This window comes from Salvelinus fontinalis, unplaced genomic scaffold (assembly GCF_029448725.1).
Source record: "Salvelinus fontinalis isolate EN_2023a unplaced genomic scaffold, ASM2944872v1 scaffold_0576, whole genome shotgun sequence".
Lineage (NCBI taxonomy): Eukaryota > Metazoa > Chordata > Actinopteri > Salmoniformes > Salmonidae > Salvelinus > Salvelinus fontinalis.
This window is the reverse complement of record NW_026600785.1, coordinates 75,798-102,798: the sequence shown is the minus strand read 5'-3', so window position 1 is coordinate 102,798 and position 27,001 is coordinate 75,798. Positions and strand designations below refer to the sequence as shown.

The 27,001-nt window shown below is 43.1% G+C and overlaps 1 protein-coding gene across 1 annotated transcript; it reads right to left on the bottom strand.

Annotated features, from left to right (window-relative positions):
• Nucleotides 1-1,781: 1,781 nt before the first annotated feature.
• Nucleotides 1,782-25,233, bottom strand: LOC129846524 (L-threonine 3-dehydrogenase, mitochondrial-like). The gene is made up of 9 exons (XM_055914456.1): nucleotides 25,043-25,233; nucleotides 20,641-20,836; nucleotides 17,964-18,006; nucleotides 13,252-13,322; nucleotides 7,864-8,013; nucleotides 7,565-7,737; nucleotides 7,145-7,235; nucleotides 3,766-4,035; nucleotides 1,782-3,348 (listed from the first exon to the last, which is right to left on the bottom strand). Exons 2-9 carry the CDS (start codon nucleotides 20,822-20,824, stop codon nucleotides 3,209-3,211), a joined length of 1,122 nt encoding a protein of 373 aa, XP_055770431.1. The 5' UTR covers nucleotides 20,825-20,836; nucleotides 25,043-25,233; the 3' UTR covers nucleotides 1,782-3,208.
• Nucleotides 25,234-27,001: the final 1,768 nt, after the last annotated feature.

The following is a 27,001-nucleotide window of genomic DNA, read 5'->3' as shown; positions in this document are numbered from 1 at the left end:
CTATATAGGGAATAGGGTGCCACTATATAGGGAATAGGGTGCCACTATATAGGGAATAGGGTGCCACTATATAGGGAATAGGGTACCACTATATAGGGAATAGGGTGCCACTATATAGGGAATAGGGTGCCATCTATATAGGGAATAGGGTACCACTATATAGGGAATAGGGTGCCACTATATAGAGAAAAGGGTGCCACTATATAGGGAATAGGGTACCACTATATAGGGAATAGGGTACCACTATATAGGGAATAGGGTGCCACTATATAGAGAAAAGGGTGCCACTATATAGGGAATAGGGTACCACTATATAGGGAATAGGGTACCACTATATAGGGAATAGGGTGCCACTATATAGGGAATAGGGTACCACTATATAGGGAATAGGGTACCACTATATAGGGAATAGGGTGCCATCTATATAGGGAATAGGGTGCCATCTATAATAAGGAATTGGGTACCACTATATAGGGAATAGGGTGCCACCATATAGGGAATAGGGTACCACCACATAGGGAATAGGGTACCACCATATAGGGAATAGGGTACCACTATATAGGGAATAGGGTACCATTTGAGACGCAACCAAAGGATTCCAGAGGAGTGAAGGACTATTCATTCACACTTTACACACAACGAGTACGAGAATCACATGGAGTCACTCTGATTCCCAGTCAGTTATCACCAGCAGACAGAATACATAGAAGAATGATTCCCAGTCAGTTATCACCAGCAGACAGAATACATAGAAGAATGATTCCCAGTCAGTTATCACCAGCAGACAGAATACATAGAAGAATGATTCCCAGTCAGTTATCACCAGCAGACAGAATACATAGAAGAATGATTCCCAGTCAGTTATCACCAGCAGACAGAATACATAGAAGAATGATTCCCAGTCAGTTATCACCAGCAGACAGAATACATAGAAGAATGATTCCCAGTCAGTTATCACCAGCAGACAGAATACATAGAAGAATGATTCCCAGTCAGTTATCACCAGCAGACAGAATACATAGAAGAATGATTCCCAGTCAGTTATCACCAGCAGACAGAATACATAGAAGAATGATTCCCAGTCAGTTATCACCAGCAGACAGAATACATAGAAGAATGATTCCCAGTCAGTTATCACCAGCAGACAGAATACATAGAAGAATGATTCCCAGTCAGTTATCACCAGCAGACAGAATACATAGAAGAATGATTCCCAGTCAGTTATCACCAGCAGACAGAATACATAGAAGAATGATTCCCAGTCAGTTATCACCAGCAGACAGAATACATAGAAGAATGATTCCCAGTCAGTTATCACCAGCAGACAGAATACATAGAAGAATGATTCCCAGTCAGTTATCACCAGCAGACAGAATACATAGAAGAATGATTCCCAGTCAGTTATCACCAGCAGACAGAATACATAGAAGAATGATTCCCAGTCAGTTATCACCAGCAGACAGAATACATAGAAGAATGATTCCCAGTCAGTTATCACCAGCAGACAGAATACATAGAAGAATGAAGAATCGGTGGCAGAAAAACAGTTTGTCCTCGATGTGTTCCTTCACATCTCAATGTATATCTGTTGGATGATTTTTTTTTAAAGGGTTTAAAATCATTTTCTCTCTTACTCTAAAGTGCATCAAACACCGCTTATATTTAAGTAAACCTCTTAAATCTAAAATGTTCACTTCATGTGATTATGACCGTAAATTTAGGCCCTTTGATACCTGAATTCCTAGCTTTTGGCTAAATAATTCCACAACAGTTAAAACCCCTTTGGCTTTAGGACCATGGCTTTAGGTAGAGGTGACCTTTATAACATCGGCTCTCCCATAGAGAGAAGAAGGATTCAAAACGCCATTCTGTTCTGTTTGTTGGCCTGTTAACATGTTAAACCACGATGGAACAATACAGCAAACAATTTATAGCCATGGAGTCGACCATGGAGTCCACCACATGGAGTCCACCCCATGGAGTCCACCCCATGGAGTCGACCATGGAGTCCACCCCATGGAGTCGACCATGGAGTCCACCACATGGAGTCGACCATGGAGTCCACCACACGGAGCCGACCACATGGAGTCCACCACACGGAGTCCACCACATGGAGTCCACCACATGGAGTCCACCACATGGAGTCCACCACATGGAGTCGACCACATGGCACATGGAGTCGACCACATGTAGCCGACCACACGGAGTCCACCACACGGAGTCCACCACATGGAGTCCACCACATGGAGCCCACCACATGGAGCCCACCACATGGAGCCCACCACATGGAGTCGACCACATGGCACATGGAGTCGACCACATGGAGCCCACCACATGGAGTCTACCACGGAGTCCACCACGGAGTCCACCACGGAGTCCACCACATGGAGCCCACCACATGGAGCCCACCACATGGAGCCCACCACATGGAGCCCACCACATGGAGCCCACCACATGGAGCACACCACATGGAGCACACCACATGGAGCACACCACATGGAGCACACCACATGGAGCACACCACATGGAGTCCACCACATGGAGTCCACCACATGGAGTCCACCACATGGAGTCCACCACATGGAGTCCACCATGGAGCCCACCACATGGAGTCCACCACATGGAGTCCACCACATGGAGTCCACCATGGAGTCCACTACATGGAGTCCACTACATGGAGTCCACTACATGGAGTCCACCATGGAGTCCACCACATGGAGTCCACCACATGGAGTCCACCACATGGAGTCCACCACATGGAGTCCACCACATGGAGTCCACCACATGGAGTCCACCACATGGAGTCCACCCCTCTGATGTTTTATCTCAACATGTTCTCAGACCCTGTTCCAACCCCTCCTCCTTCCTGAGAGGGGGATGAAGGAGGGGAATCAGCCCACTACTTCACACACAACCACATTCTAGTAACTTGTTCAGACAGACACCGAGACAGACACAGACACCGAGACAGACAGACACCGAGACAGACAAAGACAGATTGAGAGCCCTTCCAAATGACAGAGAAAACGACTATTTACAGACCACGTGTCTCCCTCCTATAAAACAACAGTCTTTACAGTATGTACAAAGAAACAACACTGCTCCAGCCCAGCATCACGTCACCCAGCAGCACCCCACCCAGCATCATGTCACCGAGCAGCACGTCACCCAGCAGCACCCCACCCAGCATCACGTCACCGCTGGCCCCTCAGTTGGCCTTTGCGATGCGCGAGTCTGAGCCGATGTAGTTGAGCATGGTCTGGACGAGCTCCGGGAGGTCGTAGTCGTGTTTCCAGCCCCAGTCGCTCCGCGCGTTAGAATCGTCAAAGTTCATTGGCCAGCTGTCGGCTGTAAAGGAAGAGAAGAGGGGGACGTTGTCAATGGGAATGTCTTCCTACTCCAACGTCTTTGACACTTTTGCCGTCGGTCAAATTGTCACAAGACTTTTTTGTTGTTCGTTTCTACATTAAACGTCTTCAAAATCTTAACATGCAAGTTCGAGAATCTCAATGTCGAGGCCTCCTGTGGCGTATTTAGACAGGTCTTCCTGGTTCGTTGATCTTTGATCTCAATGGTATCATCCACCGATATTAGTGGTTGCTAATTCCCGGCTTTTCAAGAAATCCCGGTTGAAGGATTCCCAGAATCAGAAGAGAATAAGCAAGTAGGGAATCCTCCCACTGGATTTTATTTCTCAGGAAAACATTAGGCATTTTGCAATCCCAAACCAGGATAAATAAAAGAATCAATATAAAAGTCTCTTACCGATGGCCTGTCTGACTTGGTCGATGTCGTAGCTGACCTCCAGGTCCGGCAGCTGTTTCTGGACCTCCTGAGCCAGCTCTTCAGGGGAAAAGCTCATGGCGTTGATGTTATAGGTCCTCATGGACAGGGTGTCTGCGGGCGCTTCCATCATCTCCACGGTGGCACGCAGACAGTCGTCGATGTACATCATGGGGAGCCTCGTGTCTGGTTTCAAGTTGCACTCAAACTTCCCCGTCTTTACAGCATCGTGAAAGATGGCTACCGCGTAGTCTGGAGAAAGGGAGGCAGGAGATAGTGTGACGTAAACACATCTGTCTCACTACAGAAACAGGAGATAGACTAGTGTCCTGTCCAGGGGGTGTCCTGGTACATCAAGCTGTCTCACTATAGAAACAGGAGATAGACTAGTGTCCTGTCCAGGCGGTGTCCTGTACATCAAGCTGTCTCACTACAGAAACAGGAGATAGACTAGTGTCCTGTCCAGGCGGTGTCCTGGTCCATCAAGCTGTCTCACTACAGAAACAGGAGATAGACTAGTGTCCTGTCCAGGCGGTGTCCTGGTACATCACGCTGCCTAACTACAGAAACAGGAGATAGACTAGTGTCCTGTCCAGGCGGTGTCCTGTACATCAAGCTGTCTCACTACAGAAACAGGAGATAGACTAGTGTCCTGTCCAGGCGGTGTCCTGGTACATCACGCTGCCTAACTACAGAAACAGGAGATAGACTAGTGTCCTGTCCAGGCGGTGTCCTGGTACATCAAGCTGTCTCACTACAGAAACAGGAGATAGACTAGTGTCCTGTCCAGGCGGTGTCCTGTACATCAAGCTGTCTCACTACAGAAACAGGAGATAGACTAGTGTCCTGTCCAGGCGGTGTCCTGGTACATCACGCTGCCTAACTACAGAAACAGGAGATAGACTAGTGTCCTGTCCAGGCGGTGTCCTGGTACATCAAGCTGTCTCACTACAGAAACAGGAGATTCAGGAAATTCTGTCTTGGACAAGGCTAACTCCCTTCAGTTACAGACACCACCTCATCAGCCACAAAGTGAGGTAACGCCATTGGATGACCAGGCACGGGGTGAGGGGTGTGTCGTAAAAGGGAGGGGTTGAGACATGGGGTAATACTGTAGCAGTATTACCTAACATCCTAGCATTATCACCCTGGTAGTAGTAGTATTACCTAACGTCCTAGCATTATCACCCTGGTAGTAGTAGTATTACCTAACATCCTAGCATTATCACCCTGGTAGTAGTAGTATTACCTAACATCCTAGCATTATCACCCAGGTAGTAGTAGTATTACCTAACATCCTAGCATTATCACCCTGGTAGTAGTAGTATTACCTAACATCCGAGCATTATCACCCTGGTAGTAGTAGTATTACCTAACATCCTAGCATTATTACCCTGGTATTAGTAGTATTACCTAACATCCTAGCATTATCCCCCTGGTAGTAGTAGTATTACCTAACATCCTAGCATTATCACCCTGGTAGTAGTAGTATTACCTAACATCCTAGCATTATCACCCTGGTAGTAGTAGTATTACCTAACATCCTAGCATTATCCCCCTGGTAGTAGTAGTATTACCTAACATCCTAGCATTATCACCCTGGTAGTAGTAGTATTACCTAACATCCTAGCATTACCACCCTGGTAGTAGTAGTAGTATTACCTAACATCTTAGCATTATCACCCTGGTATTAGTAGTAGTATTACCTAACATCTTAGCATTATCACCCTGGTAGTAGTAGTATTACCTAACATCCTAGCATTATCACCCTGGTAGTAGTAGTATTACCTAACATCCGAGCATTATTACCCTGGTAGTAGTAGTATTACTTAACATCCGAGCATTATCACCCTGGTATTAGTAGTATTACCTAACATCCTAGCATTATCACCCTGGTAGTATTACCTAACATCCTAGCATTATCCCCCTGGTAGTATTACCTAACATCCTAGCATTATCATCCTGGTAGTAGTAGTATTACCTAACATCCTAGCATTATCACCCTGGTAGTATTACCTAACATCCTAGCATTATCACCCTGGTAGTAGTAGTATTACCTAACATCCTAGCATTATCACCCTGGTAGTATTACCTAACATCCTAGCATTATCACCCTGGTAGTAGTAGTAGTATTACCTAACATCCTAGCATTATCACCCTGGTAGTATTACCTAACATCCTAGCATTATCACCCTGGTAGTAGTAGTAGTATTACCTAACATCCTAGCATTATCACCCTGGTAGTAGTAGTGTTACCTAACATCCTAGCATTATCACCCTGGTAGTATTACCTAACATCCTAGCATTATCACCCTGGTAGTATTACCTAACATCCTAGCATTATCATCCTGGTAGTAGTAGTATTACCTAACATCTTAGCATTATCACCCTGGTAGTAGTAGTATTACCTAACATCCTAGCATTATCACCCTGGTAGTAGTAGTATTACCTAACATCCTAGCATTATCACCCTGGTAGTAGTAGTATTACCTAACATCCTAGCATTATCACCCTGGTAGTAGTAGTATTACCTAACGTCCTAGCATTATCACCCTGGTAGTAGTAGTATTACCTAACATCCTAGCATTATCACCCTGTAGAATATTACCTAGCGTCCTAGCATTATCACCCTGTATTAGCCTTACCTAACATTGTCACCCTGTAGCAGTATTACCTAACGTCTTAGCATTGTCACCCTGTAGGAACATTACCTAACATTCTAGCGTTATCACCCTGTAGCAGTATTACCTAATGTCTTAGCATTGTCACCCTGTAGCAGCATTACCTAACGTCTTAGCATTGTCACCCTGTAGGAACATTACCTAACATTCTAGCGTTATCACCCTGTAGCAGCATTACCTAACGTCTTAGCATTGTCACCCTGTAGCAGCATTACCTAACGTCTTAGCATTGTCACCCTGTAGCAGCATTACCTAACGTCTTAGCATTGTCACCCTGTAGCAATATTACCTAACGTCTTAGCATTGTCACCCTGGCAAAGCATACTGAAGGCCATAAGCATAAGGACCATGTTCTGTTGTTACATAACCCCAATGACATGTTGAAGTCAGGAGGCGGACACAAATAGAGTTACGATAGTGAAGGGACTGGTGTTACGCTATGGTGTGTGTGTGTGTGTGTGTGTGTGTGTGTGTGTGTGTGTGTGTGTGTGAGGGAGGACAGGTGTGTGTGTGAGAGGGAGGACAGGTGTGTGTGTGAGGGAGGACAGGTGTGTGTGTGAGGGAGGACAGGTGTGTGTGTGTGTGTGTGTGTGTGTGTGTGTGTGTGTGTGTGTGTGTGTGTGTGTGTGAGGGAGGACAGGTGTGTGTGTGTGGGGAGGGGGTGTGTGTCTCTAACTCACCTGTCGTTCCTCCTCCAGGCTGTGAGTCAGCAGAGATGATTCCTGGGTAGCGCAGACAGCGGAAGTCAAGGCCGTAGCGGTGGTGGTAGTACTGTTGGAGGGAAGACGGGCAATAAGGGTTAGGATGTTTCACTTATAGCCACGTTACAGACCAATGATTTCAGGTGATTGAAGGGGTCAAATTTATCAGGTCAGATTCACCAGATCAGATTCACCAGATCAGATTCACTAGATCAGATTCACCCGATCAGATTCACCCGATCAGATTCACCAGGTCAGATTCATAAAGTCAGATTCCTGGTACATGTAAATGTAAGTAAGTAGCCAGGGGCAGAGTGGCTTGAGGCTGAATGCTCATTGATCCTCATGTTGCTTTATACTTTGTATTTCTTACAATATTGTATCATTTTTTTCTCTCACCTCTCCCATGAGCTCTGCGTGGACTTTAGAGACCCCGTAGATGGTTCTGGGTCTCTGGACACAGAGGTCAGGGGTCGGGTTCCGGGGAGAGGTGGGCCCGAAAGCTCCGATGGTGCTGGGCACAAACAGACGCAGGCCGTGCTCCGCTGCGATGTCCAGGACGTTGTGGAGCCCTGGCGAACAGGAAGTTCACAGTTACTCCCTGTGGACACCTTCCAGGCTCGGTTAGAAACAAAAAAAACAAACTGGTGCGTTATGGATCTAAGTTGAGCCAAGATGGCGGATTCTCTATGGCTCACCAGTGATGTTGACGTCGCGTGCCAGAGCTACATTGGCCTCTCCCACGGCACTGAGCAAGGCGCTGTAATGGACCAACCAGGTGATGCGGTTGTTGACAACGATCTCACGAAGGTTTTTATAGTCCAGGATGTCAGAGTAGATGAAGGGTCCTGGAGAGGGAGAAGGGCAGTAGAAACCAGAAACATATAATATAAAACATGCAGGAAATAAAACTTTAAAAACCTGCAACATGTTTCTCTCCGCCAATAAGAGGGGTGCAAACAGTTTGTGTCATGAACAGCGCTTGTTACCATAGAAATAGACGTGGCACGTGCATGTGTGTGTGGATCTCCCCAAATATTGAAAGGGGGGGGGGGGGGTCTGAGTGAAAAAGTTTGGGAACCCCTAGTCTAGGGTGTCCAGTCACTCTTCCATTTAGCTAATCAGCAGCTGCAGTATTATCTAGGGTGTGCAAAAGGCGCTTTGGGTGATGAAATTACACTTCCTTATGTTATTAAATACATTTTACTAAGACAAAATATGATTTTTCATGTTGTGAATCGTTCAGCGGGGTCATTATCTTAACATGATATATAGATATATAGATATATATAGATAGATAGATAGATATATAGATATATATAGATAGATATATAGATAGATATATAGATATATATATCTATATAAAAAGTCTGATTTCATTAACATAATACATCAGATAATAGGCACGGAGATCCGTCGACAGGACGGTGCCGCTTTCTCGCATCGTCTTTTTAGAACCGTTCATGTTGTCGTCTGCAAAAGTTGTTTCAGCAGGTCCCCAAAAAAACTCCAAATGAACAGGACTCGAGCTGAATAAAAAGGTTTTGAAAATAACAAAGATTGCGGTACACTCAGTGTTCCGTTGACATTTCAGAGATACGGTTTGGTTTTTTTGAGAACTCTTCTAAAAAGAACAGAGACATGATTGCAACAGATTACGATAGAGACATATGAGGTTTGGAACAGATTACGATAGAGACATGAGGTTTGGAACAGATTACGATAGAGACATGAGGTTTGGAACAGATTACGATAGAGACATGAGGTTCGGAACGGATTACGATAGAGACATGAGGTTTGGAACGGATTACGATAGAGACATGAGGTTTGGAACAGATTACGATAGAGACATGAGGTTTGGAACAGATTACGATAGAGACATGAGGTTTGGAACAGATTACGATAGAGACATGAGGTTTGGAACAGATTACGATAGAGACATGAGGTTTGGAACAGATTACGATAGAGACATGAGGTTTGGAACAGATTACGAGAGAGACATGAGGTTTGGAACAGATTACGAGAGAGACATGAGGTTTGGAACAGATTACGAGAGAGACATGAGGTTTGGAACAGATTACGATAGAGACATGAGGTTTGGAACGGATTACGATAGAGACATATGAGGTTCGGAACGGATTACGATAGAGACATATGAGGTTCGGAACGGATTACGATAGAGACATGAGGTTTGGAACAGATTACGATAGAGACATGAGGTTTGGAACAGATTACGATAGAGACATGAGGTTTGGAACAGATTACGATAGAGACATGAGGTTTGGAACAGATTACGATAGAGACATATGAGGTTTGGAACAGATTACGATAGAGACATATGAGGTTTGGAACAGATTACGAGAGAGACATGAGGTTTGGAATAGATTACGATAGAGACATGAGGTTTGGAACAGATTATGAGAGAGACATGAGGTTTGGAACAGATGAGAGAGACATGAGGTTTGGAACGGATTACGATAGAGACATATGAGGTTCGGAACAGATTACGATAGAGACATATGAGGTTCGGAACAGATTACGATAGAGACATATGAGGTTTGGAACAGATTACGAGAGAGACATGAGGTTTGGAACGGATTACGATAGAGACATGAGGTTCGGAACAGATTACGATAGAGACATGAGGTTCGGAACAGATTATGAGAGAGACATGAGGTTTGGAACGGATTACGATAGAGACATATGAGGTTCGGAACAGATTACGATAGAGACATGAGGTTTGGAACAGATTACGAGAGAGACATGAGGTTTGGAACGGATTACGATAGAGACATGAGGTTTGGAACAGATTACGATAGAGACATGAGGTTCGGAACAGATTACGATAGAGACATGAGACATGTTTTGATTGGATATATTTACATTGTTGTTTTTCTTTTCATTTCTCTGATAGCTATATTTTCTATTTTTGGTGTTTCCCGGGGTTTTGAATGACAGTATTCTTGGTTAACAGGGCTCTAGATAGTATTCTTGGGTAACAGGGCTCTAGATAGTATTCTTGGTTAACAGGGCTCTAGACAGTATTCTTGGTTAACAGGGCTCTAGACAGTATTCTTGGTTAACAGGGCTCTAGATAGTATTCTTGGTTAACAGGGCTCTAGATAGTATTCTTGGGTAACAGGGCTCTGGATAGTATTCTTGGGTAACAGGGCTCTAGATAGTATTCTTGGTTAACAGGGCTCTAGACAGTATTCTTGGTTAACAGGGCTCTAGATAGTATTCTTGGTTAACAGGGCTCTAGATAGTATTCTTGGTTAACAGGGCTCTAGATAGTATTCTTGGTTAACAGGGCTCTAGATAGTATTCTTGGGTAACAGGGCTCTGGATAGTATTCTTGGGTAACAGGGCTCTAGATAGTATTCTTGGTTAACAGGGCTCTAGATAGTATTCTTGGTTAACAGGGCTCTAGACAGTATTCTTGGGTAACAAGGCTCTAGATAGTTTATATGTAAATAGGTCACTTAGACTTGGTTGGCATCCGTCACTGCAGTACTGGCCAGCCAATCACCATTCAGCAGGTATTGATCATGAGGTCCGTGACCTTAGTTATCAGTTAACCTTTCAGAACACATCCACTTCCTGGTGACCTTGTACAAGAAGCTTTCAACAGGGATCAATATCACAAATCAAATTGTATTTGTCATATGCACCGAATACAACAGTGAAATGCTTACTTACAAGCCCTTAACCAACAACTAACTGAATAATTCATTTTTATTTATTTAATTGCAGCTGCAGAGTTTTTCAAACAGCCTATCGCTCGAATATAGATGCTTTAAAATCAGAGCACCCACGTGCACTCTCTCTCTCCAACTCCATTCAAATTGCATCCAAAATAGATCATCCTGATCTAGATAGATCTATATATATATATATCTATATCTATATATAGATGTCCTAGCCTAACTCTTTCAGGTAATACATTCAATGCAGTATTAGCCTTATATAAAGCTCATTTTAATGATGGGTTATACATAATACGTTTACAACTGATATCCTCGGTCTCTTTCGCAATACCCAAGCACCTGTGCTCCGCTGGCCTCTCTCATTAAATAAAAACCAAACAACCCCTCTTTAGCTCTATGTGAGTGCCATGCAGGAAATGCTAGACTAGACCGTATTTTATTGTTGTTGTTGTAGTTTTTTTAAACCAATCGACTATTCGAAGTGGGATGCAAGCTCTTCTTTCTTCTTCTTCTTCTGAATGTTAAATACAGGAGGAGCCAATAGAACTCCTGGGTAGTTTGAAAGAAGTGCGATCGATCAACTCCAGACATATTTATATGCTTTCTAATGCACTGTAATGCACTCCAATGCACTCCAATGCACTCCAATGCACTGTAATGCACTCCAATGCACTCCAATGCACTCCAATGCACTCCAATGCACTCCAATGCACTGTAATGCACTCCAATGCACTCCAATGCACTCCAATGCTTTCTAATGCTTTCTAATGCTTTCTAATGACACTTCCTGATTTGACGGGAAATACCGGGTTACCCGGGGAGACAAGCGACATTCTCGGGATGGAACATTTGTAAAAATACTGGGAAAATATTCAACCCTAGAGTCAAGTGTGTCAGTGTAGGAGTGCAGATCTAGAATCAGGTCCCCCCCTGTCCATGTAATCGGATTCATTATAATCTAGGATCAGGCCCCCCCCCCCCCGGTCCATGTAATCGGATTCATTATAATCTAGGATCAGGTCCCCCCCGGTCCATGTAATCGGATTCATTATAATCTAGGATCAGGTCCCCCCCAGTCCATGTAATCGGATTCATTATAATCTAGGATCAGGTCCCCCCCAGTCCATGTAATCTGATTCATTATAATCTAGGATCAGGTCCCCCCCAGTCCATGTAATCTGATTCATTATAATCTAGGATCAGGTCCCCCCCAGTCCATGTAATCCGATTCATTATAATCTAGGATCAGGTCCCCCTATCCATGTAATGTGATTCAGTATGATCTAGGATCAGGTCCCCCCCAAGTCCATGTAATCTGATTCATTATAATCTAGGATCAGGTCCCTCCCCCGGTCCATGTAATCTGATTCATTATGATCTAAAAGACTAAACTGACCCTAAAATCCCTTCTATGCAGAGATGTTTGATACAACGGCCAATGGCCTTGTGGTCAGGTCATAGATGCTTGATACAACGGCCAATGGCCTTGTGGTCAGGTCATAGATGCTTGATACAACGACCAATGGCCTTGTGGTCAGGTCAGAGATGTTTGATACAACGACCAATGGCCTTGTGGTCAGGTCATAGATGTTTGATACAACGGCCAATGGCCTTGTGGTCAGGTCATAGATGCTTGATACAACGACCAATGGCCTTGTGGTCAGGTCAGAGATGTTTGATACAACGGCCAATGGCCTTGTGGTCAGGTCATAGATGTTTGATACAACGGCCAATGGCCTTGTGGTCAGGTCATAGATGTTTGATACAACGGCCAATGGCCTTGTGGTCAGGTCATAGATGCTTGATACAACGACCAATGGCCTTGTGGTCAGGTCAGAGATGTTTGATACAACGGCCAATGGCCTTGTGGTCAGGTCATAGATGTTTGATACAACGGCCAATGGCCTTGTGGTCAGGTCATAGATGTTTGATACAACGGCCAATGGCCTTGTGGTCAGGTCATAGATGTTTGATACAACGGCCAATGGCCTTGTGGTCAGGTCATAGATGTTTGATACAACGGCCAATGGCCTTGTGGTCAAGTCATAGATGTTTGATACAACGGCCAATGGCCTTGTGGTCAGGTCATAGATGTTTGATACAACGGCCAATGGCCTTGTGGTCAAGTCATAGATGTTTGATACAGCGGCCAATGGCCTTGTGGTCAAGTCATAGATGTTTGATACAACGGCCAATGGCCTTGTGGTCAGGTCATAGATGTTTGATACAACGGCCAATGGCCTTGTGGTCAAGTCATAGATGTTTGATACAGCGGCCAATGGCCTTGTGGTCAAGTCATAGATGTTTGATACAACGGCCAATGGCCTTGTGGTCAGGTCATAGATGTTATTTTGCGTCTACATGTTTTATTTCACTCACCGCTGTGAAAGACGTGACTTGGAGGCTTCCTGATATCCGACAGGATCACGTTGTTGTTTCCGAACCGCTTCCTGTGAAACAGGATGTTACATTTAAACACAAGGAGATGAAGCTTGACTAAAACATTATTTAACTAGACAAGTCGGTTAAAGAACAAATTCTTATTTTCAGTGACATCCTAGGAACAGTGGGTTAATTGCCTTGTTCAGGGGCAGAACGACAGATGTTTTACTTTTCAGCTCGGGGATTCGATCTTGCAACCTTTCGGTTACTAACCACTAGGCTACCCGCCGCCCCTACACTCTAACCACTAGGCTACCCGCCGCCCCTACACTCTAACCACTAGGCTACCCGCCGCCCCTACACTCTAACCACTAGGCTACCCGCCGTCCCTACACTCTAACCACTAGACTACCTGCCCCCCCTACACTCTAACCACTAGGCTACCCGCCGCCCCTCCACTCTAACCACTAGACTACCTGCCACCTCTACACTCTAATCACTAGACTACCTGCCACCTCTACACTCTAACCACTAGGCTACCTGCCACCACACATCGTGTTCATATCCTTTGCTAGTTAGTGAGTTATTAGCCCAGTTATATATAATGTGTAGTCAGCAATAGGGGAGTGATTGCTTCCTACAAGAGCACATTACGTGTACATTTCTAGACATCTTTGAAAAGCGAGTCAGGGTAAAGAGTTTTTTTATATCATAAAGGGGCAGAGTTGTATTTTGAGACAGGCTTGAATAAGCTTAGTAGCCAATAGGCAGAGGGTAGCATAATTGGTCTGATTCTCTGTATTAATAGTATGGGAATAATAATGCATTATATTTTGTAAAAGAGGTTTCTTGTATCCAACAACACAATGTTTTCAGTCACTTCCTTGTCTGAAGGACAAATGGATCAACAGGTTCATGTCAAGCTCTGCATGTTATTTTCTCTCAGAAGTCTCGTGGAATGTAGGCCTGCATTGAACACCACACATTGGCAGCTACTGTAGGCTGAATGATAGAACAGCTATTCCCATGTTAAAAGGTTATGGGTTGCATTTTCTCCATTGTTTTTTGATGGTAGCCCACTCTGGTAGGCCTACATTGTGATCAAATAGCCACAGTAGCCTACTTTGCCACTGTTAAAACTATGCACCGATATGACATTTTTGCCCGTTACCAATATCCAATATTTTCCTTGACAAAAAACCTGATACCGATAGCCTGTATTTACAATTTTAGCGGCCTTTTAAGCATTCTAGTACGGTTAAATAGTTAACACACACACATGGACACAGCAGTCTTACGGCACTGCATCTCAGCGCAAGAGGTGTCACTACAGTCCCTGGTTCGAATCTGGGCTGTATCACATCCGGATGTGATTGGGAGTCTCATAGGGGCGGCGCACAATTAGCCCAGCGTCGTCCGGGTTTGGCCGGGGTAGGCCGTCATTGTCAAATAAGAATTTATTTGATTTATTGCCTAGTTTAAATAAAGGTTTAAATAAAAGGGCACACGTGGCTGTATGCAGCTCTTGCTTTGATGTCAAAACAAGCTGCATCTACTCATGGCCACAGCTGTAAACACGGTCCAGTTCAAAGTAAAAGTGTAGAATACAGGTTGAGTCGTGCGCAATAGAATCCTACTCTGATGCATTCTGCCTACAAAACAAATTGTGTTTTTTTGCATAGTTCATTTTGTTTCGGTATGTTGCATTGAAACTGTGGCTAATATTTGCCGTTTGATTCGATCACAATTGCCACAGTAACAGGGAAACGTTGATAGTGTTTAAACAGGGGAAAATCTCAAGAACAGTTGGAATGAAGTTCAATCTCCTGCTTTTTCTCCTTGGGCTGATAGTGCCTCTGTGCAGAAGTCTCGGCGACTGCGCGCCCACGTGCAGCTTAGGGGAAACATGGGCACTGAAGCCTTTCTGTATGCTATATAAAGCTTTTGTAAATTGTTGTTTGTTTTAAGTGGGACCTCGATTATATAGTGTTGGGGATGCTACTCTTAAAATATAGCTTACCAAGCTACCAATTACTTCACACTGGAATAAGTTAAGCTACACCAAAGAAAAATATAGTTTACTTTACAGAAGTTACTTTGAAAAAGTAGTTCACTACACCTAAACTACTTAATGAATACGTATCATATGTACATCTGAAATAAACAGAGTACAAATTGCTAGAACAGATCCCTCTGGAGTCAGACGGTGAAAAGATTTGTAATTTCAAACCCCAAAAATGAGAATTAGGCAGGTCTGATGCTGAAAAAGAAAGGATATTCTAGCCTACTTATTTTAGCAAAAACAGCAGTGTGTATTTCCAGTAGTTAGCTACATGGTAAAACAGTAGTGTGTAGTTCCGGTAGTTAGCTTCACCGCTACATGGTAAAACAGTGGTGTGTAGTTCCGGTAGTTAGCTACACCGCTACATGGTTAAACAGTAGTGTGTAGTTCCGGTAGTTAGCTACACCGCTACATGGTAAAACAGTAGTGTGTATTTCCAGTAGTTAGCTACACCGCTACATGGTAAAACAGTAGTGTGTATTTCCAGTAGTTAGCTCCACCGCTACATGGTAAAACAGTAGTGTGTAGTTCCAGTAGTTAGCTACACCGCTACATGGTAAAACAGTAGTGTGTAGGTCCAGTAGTTAGCTACACCGCTACATGGTAAAACAGTAGCGTGTAGTTCCAGTAGTTTGCTACACGGTAAAACAGTAGTGTGTAGTTCCAGTAGTTAGCTACACCGCTACATGGTAAAACAGTAGCGTGTAGTTCCAGTAGTTAGCTACACGGTAAAACAGTAGTGTGTAGTTCCAGTAGTTAGCTACACCGCTACATGGTAAAACAGTGGTGTGTAGTTCCAGTAGTTAGCTACACCGCTACATGGTAAAACAGTAGTGTGTAGTTCCAGTAGTTAGCTACACCGCTACATGGTAAAACAGTAGTGTGTAGTTCCAGTAGTTAGCTACATGGTAAAACAGTAGTGTGTAGTTCCAGTAGTTAGCTACACCGCTACACGGTAAAACAGTAGTGTGTAGTTCCAGTAGTTAGCTACACCGCTACATGGTAAAACAGTAGTTAGCTACACCGCTACATGGTAAAACAGTAGTTAGCTACACCGCTACATGGTAAAACAGTAGTTAGCTACACCGCTACATGGTAAAACAGTAGTGTGTAGTTCCAGTAGTTAGCTACATGGTAAAACAGTAGTGTGTAGTTCCAGTAGTTAGCTACACCGCTACACGGTAAAACAGTAGTTAGCTACACCGCTACATGGTAAAACAGTAGTTAGCTACACCGCTACATGGTAAAACAGTAGTTAGCTACACCGCTACATGGTAAAACAGTAGTGTGTAGTTCCAGTAGTTAGCTACACCGCTACATGGTAAAACAGTAGTTAGCTCCACCGCTACACGGTAAAACAGTAGTTAGCTCCACCGCTACATGGTAAAACAGTAGTTAGCTACACCGCTACATGGTAAAACAGTAGTTAGCTACACCGCTACATGGTAAAACAGTGGTGTGTAGTTCCAGTAGTTAGCTACACCGCTACACGGTAAAACAGTAGTGTGTAGTTCCAGTAGTTAGCTACACCGCTACATGGTAAAACAGTAGTGTGTAGTTCCAGTAGTTAGCTACACCGCTACATGGTAAAACAGTAGTGTGTAGTTCCAGTAGTTAGCTACACCGCTACATGGTAAAACAGTGGTGTGTAGTTCCAGTAGTTAGCTACACCGCTACACGGTAAAACAGTGGTGTGTAGTTCCAGTAGTTAGCTACACCGCTACATGGTAAAACAGTAGTGTGTAGTTCCAGTAGTTAGCTACACCGCTACATGGTAAAACAGTGGTGTGTAGTTCCAGTAGTTAGCTACAGCGCTACATGGTAAAACAGTAGTGTGTAGTTCCAGTAGTTAGCTACACTGCTACATGGTAAAACAGTAGCGTGTAGTTCCAGTAGTTAGCTACACGGTAAAACAGTAGTGTGTAGTTCCAGTAGTTAGCTACACCGCTACATGGTAAAACAGTAGTGTGTAGTTCCAGTAGTTAGCTACATGGTAAAACAGTAGCGTGTAGTTCCAGTAGTTAGCTACATGGTAAAACAGTAGTGTGTAGTTCCAGTAGTTAGCTACACCGCTACATGGTTAAACAGTAGTGTGTAGTTCCAGTAGTTAGCTACACCGCTACATGGTAAAACAGTAGTTAGCTACACCGCTACATGGTAAAACAGTAGTGTGTAGTTCCAGTAGTTAGCTACACCGCTACACGGTAAAACAGTGGTGTGTAGTTCCAGTAGTTAGCTACACCGCTACATGGTAAAACAGTAGTGTGTAGTTCCAGTAGTTAGCTACACCGCTACATGGTAAAACAGTGGTGTGTAGTTCCAGTAGTTAGCTACAGCGCTACATGGTAAAACAGTAGTGTGTAGTTCCAGTAGTTACCTTCACCGCTACATGGTAAAACAGAAAATAAATACTGAAAAAAACGACCTATATTACAATTTAGTTGATTAACTACCACCAAGCTACTGCAAAATGTAGTTAAATTACTAATTGAACTGCATGCAGTTCACTCCTCCCCAACACGGATTATGTCCTAATAATAAGCATTCAAAAATGGTACTAAATGAATGTATTCCATTCCCATGTTAAGCAGCAACACTTGTAGAAAGACAAGCATTTCTTCTCTATAACAGAACACGCTGCTCTTACCTCAACATCGTGGCCAGCCCTACCCCCAACTGTCCAAGGCCGCCTGAGAGTGAAAGAGAAAACATACAGTGCAATATTAAAATATTCAATATTAAAAACATTAAACAGGGCATTCGAAAAGTATTCAGACCCATTGACTTTTTCCCCCACATTTTGTTACGTTACAGCCACATTCTAAAATGGATGAAATTGTTTTTTTCTTCCCCCTCGTCAATCTACACACAATACCCCATACTGACAAAGCAATAACATTTTTTTTTTTTTTGAAATGGTCGCAAATGTATAAAACAAACTGAAATATAACATTTACATAAGTATTCAGACCCTTTACTCAGTACTTTGTTGAAGCACCTTTGGCAGCGATTACATCCTCGAGTCTTCTTGGGTGTGACGTTACAAGCTTGGCACTCCTGTGTTTTGGGGAGTTTCTCTCATTCTTCTCTGCAGATCCTCTCAAGTTCTGTCAGGTTGGATGGGGAGCATTACTGCACAGATATTTTCAGGTCTCCAGAGATGTTCAGGCTCTGGCTGGGCCACATAAGGACATTCAGAGACTTGTTCCGAAGCCACTTCTACATTGTCTTGATTGTGTGCTTAGGGTTGTTGTCCTTAGTCTGAGGTCCTGAGTGCTCTGGAGCAGGTTTTCATCAAGGATGACTGGAACGAATTGCAAAAATCGCTGAAGCTGGAGACTTACATTTCCCTCACTAACTTTAAACATCAGCTATCTGAGCAGCTAACCAATCGCTGCAGCTGTACATAGTCCATCTGTAAATAGCCCACCCAATCTACCTACCTCATCCCCATATTGTTTTTATTTACTTTGCTGCTCTTTTGCACACCAGTATCTCTACTTACACACCATTATCTGCTATTTATCACTCCAGTGTTAATCTGTTAAATTGTAATTACTTTGCTACCATGGCCTATTTATTGCCTTACCTCCTCACGCCATTTGCACACACTTTATATAGACTTTCTTTTTTTTCTATTGTGTTATTGACTGTTTGTTTCTTCCATGTGTATTTCTGTGTTGTTGTTTCTGTCGCACTGCTTTGCTTTATCTTGGCCAGGTCGCAGTTGTAAATGAGAACTTGTTCTCAAATAGCCTACCTGGTTAAATAAAGGTGTTCTCAACTGGCCTACCTGGTTAAATAAAGGTGTTCTCAACTAGCCTACCTGGTTAAATAAAGGTGTTCTCAACTAGCCTACCTGGTTAAATAAAGGTGTTCTCAACTAGCCGACCTGGTTAAATAAAGGTGAAATAAAAAAATGATCTCGCTGTACTTTGCTCCGTTCATCTTTCCCTCGATCCTGACTAGTCTCCCAGTCCCTGCCGCTGAAAAACATCCCCACAGCATGATGCTGCCACCACCATGCTTCACCGTAGGGATGGTGCCAGGTTTCCTCCAGATGTGACGCTTGGCATTCAGGCCAAAGAGTTCAATCTTGGTTTCATCAGATCAGAGAATCTTGTTTCTCATGGTCTGAGAGTCTTTTGGTCTGAGAGTCTTTTGGTAAACTCCACGTGGGCTGTCATTTTCCTTTTACTGAGGAGTAGCTCCCGTCTGGCCACTCTACCATAAAGGCCTGATTGGTGGAGTGCTGCAGAGATGGTTGTCCTTCTGGAAGGTTCTCCCATCTCCACAGAGGACCTCCAGAGCTCTGTCAGAGTGACCATCAGGTTCATGGTCACCTCCCTGACCAAGGCCCTTCTTCCCCGGTTCCTCAGTTTGGCTGGGCGGCCAGCTCTAGGAAGAGTCTCGCTGGTTCCAAACTTCTTCCACTTAAGAGTGATGGAGGACAATGTGTTCTTGGGGACCTTCAATGCTGCAGAAATATTTTGGTACCCTTCCCCAGATCTGTGCCTCGACACAATCCTGACCCGGAGCTCTATGAACAATTCCTTCGACCTCATGGCTTGGTTTTTTGCTCTGACATGCACTGTCAACTGTGGGACCTTATATAGACAGGTGTGTGCCTTTCCAAATCATGTCCAATCAATTGAATTTATCACAGGTGGACTCTAATCAAGTTGTAGAAACAGCTCAAGGATGATCAATGGAAACAGGATGCACCTGAGCTCAACTTTGAGTCTCATAGCAAAGGGTCTGAATACTTATGTAAAGAAGCTATATATATATATATTTTTTTTTTATACATTTGCAAAAAAATGTGCGAAGCAGAGTAGCAGAGGGAGTGAAAAGGGAGAGGGTCAGGGCTACAGGGGTTCTATCCTATTGATCCTGCTTGTAAACACTGTGATGTTCCCTTCACACAACAAACCAAGCGCTTTATAAATCCAGCTATCTGTTGCTTGGGAGCCTCGTTTAGGTTCACTTAGGACAAAGCTTCTTTACCTTAGATAGAGGTCCTATTGTGTGGTATTGAGGTTGTAAGGTTTAAGGTTCACTTCCCATCAATAGAGTTATTCCTACTGTGTCTGTTGCTTGAGAATCCTTGGTAATGTTCAGTTAGACCAAGTTCATCTTCTTCACGGAGAGAGATTGTGTTATTGAGGTTCGTCCCACAGAATACAGCGAGCTGGATAGCCGTTAGAGAAAGGTTTGTTTCTTCAGATCATTGTGAATAGATCCTTTTGTGGTAAGTTGTAACAGGGATTCCTCCCCCAGGTGATGATGCCTCTCTGAGCTTTTACCTGATTGATTGGTCTTACCTGTGATGAGCACCTTGGGGTGGTCCGTCTCGGAGAAGGACACGGAGTGGAAACTGGCGTCTGAGGTGACCTGGCGGGGTGAGAAGCTGATGGTCCGTACGGCCACTGTGATTGGTCGACAGCCACATCCTGGGCTCAGGAGGGCCTGCTTAGCCACCTTGCTGAATGTTCTGATAAAAGGCATTTTCACAGTCACCTAAAGGAGGAGGAAAAGGACAGTGTAAGGACCCTTCACCTGAATACTTTACAAATAGGTAGAACGATTTTGTTGTCAAGGACTCAAACTTATGGTTCTGTATACATTACATATAATAATGTCTTAGTTTTTTTTCACTACAAGGTTGGTCATACCAGCTTGACTATGTCTAGGCCCGGGACAGAAAGCATTGAGACTTTCTGTCGTCATTCTTTGGCGACTTAATAAGTGTCAATTATGCAGCAACTGTGTCTCATGGCAGAGACACGGTGTACAGTAGGCATCCCCCCGGGGACTCCAGAGGTGCCAAGAAATGAGGCGTGAAAAGAAAAAACGGGACCACTAACGGAATTGGAATGAATGACGGAGAGCCTCGCTTGCTCAGCAGTCGTGACATTGCTTCGTTTTTGTCTGCGAAACACAGGCTCTCTCTCAAATGGTCATTTATTCCCTTTGTAGTACACTTATTTATTATCTTTACCACAGAGCCTGGTCAAAAGTATTGCATAATGGGAATTGGGTGCCATTTTGGGACGAAGCGACAGTCTCACTACATAAATTACAGACCTGTCCTCAAATTACAGTAGCCTAGCCTGCCATTCTTGTCTCGGTTTACTCCTGCGTCTCCGACGTTGCCTAGGCTAACAGTAATTTGAGTAACTTGGAGAGAGGGGGGGGGGGGGGATGAGAAAATTGATCTCTTCCTAGATTTTATTGTACCTTCATTCTCTCGGTGAAAATAGGCTTTTCGTTATTAAAAAGAGTTGTCATTCTACACAAATTAAAATGGGTTACATTGTGACGCGTAATCCGTTATAAAAAAAATAATGAATTAACACTGACGATGGAACTTTCTATACATTGTGTTCCATGCCCATTTACTTCCGTGGGACAAAGCATATTTTCAAAAAAATAAAACAAAGACACCCCATCCATCCATCCATCCATCCATCCATGATTTGTCCTCCTACAACATCACGCCTATCATACTGTATGGGTATCCGTCATCCACACGTCTATCATACTGTATGGGTATCCGTCATCCACACGTCTATCATACTGTATGGGTATCCGTCATGCACACGTCTAACATACTGTATGGGTATCCGTCATCCACACGCCTATCATACTGTATGGGTATCCGTCATCCACACGTCTATCATACTGTATGGGTATCCGTCATCCACACGTCTATCATACTGTATGGGTATCCGTCATCCAGACGTCTAACAACTGCTCTGAAGAACAAACATTTTGCTGCGCTCGCTTCGGATATCCGGAACGTCCGGGATAATAAAGCTTCCGGAAGAAGTGAACTTAAGTAACCTTATACTAGTCGTCCCCCGCCTTCGCTCTCTTACCCAATCAGGGCACAGAGGAGTTGATATGAGGGTGGATGATGACAGTGCCAGACAGACAGACTGTAGCTGAATGGTGACATTAGCTACAAGCTGTTCCAAGGTTTTAGGGCATTGGGTTTAAATGTCCCCCCCCCCCCCCCCTCTCAGAACTGACTTGTATGTGAACTGTGTAATATGAACTAATTTAGGCTAGCGTAGGCCTATGCAATATGAACTAATTTAGGCTAGCGTAGGCCTGTGTAATATGAACTAATTTAGGCTAGCGTAGGCCTGTGCAATATGAACTAATTTAGGCTAGCGTAGGCCTGTGTAATATAAACTAATTTAGGCTAGCGTAGGGCCTATGCAATATAAACTAATTTAGGCTAGCGTAGGGCCTATGCAATATAAACTAATTTAGGCTAGCGTAGGCCTATGCAATATGAACTAATTTAGGCTAGCGTAGGGCCTATGCAATATAAACTAATTTAGGCTAGCGTAGGGCCTATGCAATATAAACTAATTTAGGCTAGCGTAGGCCTATGTAATATGAACTAATTTAGGCTAGCGCTGGCCTATGTAATATGAACTAATTTAGGCTAGCGTAGGGCCTATGCAATATGAACTAATTTAGGCTAGCGTAGGCCTATGTAATATGAACTAATTTAGGCTAGCGTAGGCCTACTCTATAGGCCTGTAGTCACATAAGTGATGGAGCTACAGTACTGTAGGTACTGTAATATCACACCAGTACGCTCGGCCTGTTCAGTAATAGTCTATACTCCAGGCCTACTGTACTGTTCAGTAGTAGACAGAGGGAGGTATTTGTGTTCATTTCTGGTTTCTTCGGTCCAGCCATGCGTCGTGTGTAACTGCTGCAGTGGGTTCACAAGGCCAGCGGCAGTACGTACCTCAGTGGAAACGACAGAGAGGAAGAGAGACATGGAATGGAGAGGGACAGGGAGGTTAGGGCTGGAGGACGAAGGCCCAAACCTGACAGAGAAGTGTTATAGTATGTGTCTGTGTGAGGGTCTGTTTGACGGACAGCTGTCTGGAACCCCAGAGCAGCACAGAGAGAGAGGCTTTGTATTTTATATATATATATATATATATATATATATATATATATATATATATATATATATATATATATATATATATATATATATATATATATTTTTTTTTTTTTTTTTTTTAATATTTGTTTATTTAATATTGAAACAATATTTAAAAAAAATAAGGAAGTTGTAAGCTTACAAAGCTGTCAAACCTTCCAATCTAAACAATGCATATAAATAAAAGGAATTATATTAAGGCTCTTGATTATTAAGTTAATAAATCAAATATACACAGGTGTACTGTACTGTTCAGTAGTAGACTATACTCCAGGCCTACTGTCAGATAAAAAATAATCACAGGCAGTTGTTCATTTATTATTAGCTTAGTAATTGTTCTAAGCTTTTCCAAGTAATTGATCAAATGTATCAAAGGCTGTTCATTTGGTATGTGTCTGCAGTAAATCTTCAAACAGATAGCCACGCAGTCATTGTTCTCAGAGTGATTTTTACGACAGTTACTAACATGTGAAACGGTTACCGATTTTACACACTGACCAAATTCCTCTTTTAAATTAGCGCCCTCATCAATCACCAAGATGATGAGCCAAAACCAAGATGATTAGCCAACACTGTCTGACTCTCACATCATGTAGTCCTAAACCGGTTACATCATTTCCTTGTGCTCCGTTTAAATGTTTGTTTTAATTTGGCTAGCCCATTCAGTAGCCTATTTAATCTGGGTGTGGATGGCATGAAATATCAAATTTAAAAAAAAAGTCAGATTCATATATATATATATATGGATAATTCATTTTAAACAGGTTGTTGCTCTATCATGTGGCTATTTTAGTACGTCTGCTACGTTATATTACTGTTTAAGCAATCTTGTCTTGGCTATATTCCCGGAAAGATGACCGCTTTCTCGCTCATCCTCATTCCATATGCTGATCCTCATCCTATAACAAGGTTTGTAAACGCAGCATGTCTCTCTATAGGTTATTAAGGGCCAGATATTTTTTATTTTTTTTGCAGAATCACCATGATGTTCCATTTCTGCCTCTTCCTTAATCAAACAGTAGAATCAATCGGAGTATATAGGTCTATATAACTAGATTGGCGACAGTCTTTAATAATCAAAGGGAGCTTCCGGTCCTTGTGCTCTAATGTTTCAATTGACCGTATTGCCTCTTTTATGATGTAATAATTGAATCTCCTATTCGACACCGTTCATGTTAATGTAGACGGTGACCTGGGTCCAATTGGAGTGTATATAGTAATATTATATGCCATGGCAAAACCCATCCAACCTCTGGTATAGCAAACAAAGGCCAGGTCCATGCCACATAATGGATTTAGGCTAAAACACATGGGATTATACCGTTGTCGTTGCATCAGGATATTATGCTGGCAGTAGGATCGCGGATTCTTTTCTTCTTTTTTTGCCACCCTGCAAAGACACGCTAAACTTTGCATTCTAGTATAGTTCAACTGTTTTTTTCACAGCTTTGCAACCACCTTTGAATGAGCTGTTATATCTCCTTATTGTTTTCCTTTTGTCTTAAAATACATGTTGCTGAAAGGATAGGTGTGCCAACAGTAGAATCAATCGGAGTATATAGGTCTATATAACTAGATTGGCGACAGTCTTTAAAATACATCCATCCCAATTTGCGTCTGTATAAACAACTAAATTCTCTCATTAGATAATTCTCCATTCTGCTTAAGAAATGTGAGTAAAATCCCGATTCACTTTACAGAAAATATTAGCTTTAACTCAATTAATTCCAATGAATAATGATTTTACTCACCAGATAAAAAGCCGGGGGATCTTTATAAAACTCGATGATACGAGTGTCCCTGTTTTTCTTGTCGCCTTGGTTAGTTCTAGAAAAAAAGGGTATTTTGTCTTTAATAGCTGGTGTAGCGGACGACACGTTCCGTCTTCTTGAAGTATTGCATCAGCCCCAGACGTGAGGGTTATATATCAGCCGAGCCATCTGGGTTCAACACAACCCGGCTTCCTCTCTGATTGGCGGGGCCTCGGAGGTGTGGTCCCGCTGTCGCATACACGTGGTAACCTATCTTCTTTTTTCATTTTTTTTCATTGAACCTTTATTTAAACTATGCAAGTCAGTTTTAAGAACAAATTCTTATTTTACAATGAAGGCCTACCAAAAGGCAAAAGGTCTCATGTGAGGACGGGGGCTCCGATTAAAAATGAAAAATGAAATAAAAATATAGGACAAAAACACACGTCATGTTAAAAGAGACACCACAACACTACATAGAGACCTAAGACAACAACATAGCATGGTAGAAACACATGAAAACACAGCATGATAGCAACACAACATGGCAGCAACACAACATGGTAGCAGCACAAAACATGGTACACAAATTATTGTGCACAGACAACAGCACAAAGGGCAAGAAGGTAGAGACAACAATACATCACACAAAGCAGCTACAACTGTCAGTAAGAGTCCATGATTGAGTCTTTGAATGAAGAGATTGAGATAAAACAGTCCAGTTTGAGTGTGAGTTGCAGCTCGTTCCAGTCGCCAGCTGCAGCGAACTGAAAAGAGGAGCGACCCAGGGATGTGTGTGCTTTGGGGACCTTTAACAGAATGTGACTAGCAGAACGGGTGTTGTATGTGGAGGATGAGGGCTGCAGTAAATATCTCAGATAGGGTGAGTGAGGTCTAAGAGGGTTTTATAAATAAGCATCAACCAGTGGGTCTTGTGACAGGTATACAGAGATGACCAGTTTACAGAGGAGTATAGAGTGCAGTGACGTGTCCTATAAAGAGCATTGGTGGCCAATCTGATGGCCGAATGGTAAAGAACCTCTAGCCGCTCGAGAGCATCCTTACCTGCCGTCCAATTATTCATATTTTTTTATTTAACCAGGTTAGCCAGTTGAGAACAAGTTCTTATTTACAACTGCGACTTGGCCAAGATAAAGCAAAGCAGTACGACACAAACAATAACACAGAGTTACACATGGAATAAACAAATGTACATTCAGTCAACAACACAATAGAAAAATCTGTATACAGTGTGTGCAAATGAAGTAAGGAGGTAAGACAATAAATCGGCCAATAGTGGCGAAGTAATTACAATTTAGCAATTTACACTGGAGTGATATATGTGCAGATGAGGATGTGCAAGTAGAAATACTGGTGTGCAAAAGAGCAGAAAAACAAAAAACAAATATGGGGATGAGGTAGGTAGTTGGTTGGATGGGCTATTTACAGATGGGCTGTGTACAGCTGCAGCGATCGGTAAACTGCCCTGACAGCTGATGCTTTAAGTTAGTGAGGGAGATATAAGTTTCCAACTTCAGTGATTTTTGCAATTCGTTCAAGTCATTGGCAGCAGAGAACTGGAAGGAAAGTTGGCCAAATGGGTGTTGGTTTTGGGGGTGACCAGTGAAATATACCTGCTGGAGCGCGTCCTACGGGTGGGTGTTGCTATCGTGACCAGTGAGCTGAGATAAGGCGGAGCTATACCTAGCAAAGACTTATAGATGACCTGGAGCCAGTATGTTTGGCGACGAATATGTAGCGATGACTAGCCACCGAGAGCATACAGGTCGCAGTGGTGGGTGGTATATGTGACTTTGGTGACTGTCATGCCCTGACCTTAGTATTCTTTGTTTTCTTTATTATTTTGGTTAGGTCAGGGTGTGACATGGGGGATGTATGTGTTTGTCTTGTCTAGGGGTTTTGTATGTTTATGGGGTGTTTACTAGTCTAGGTGTTTGT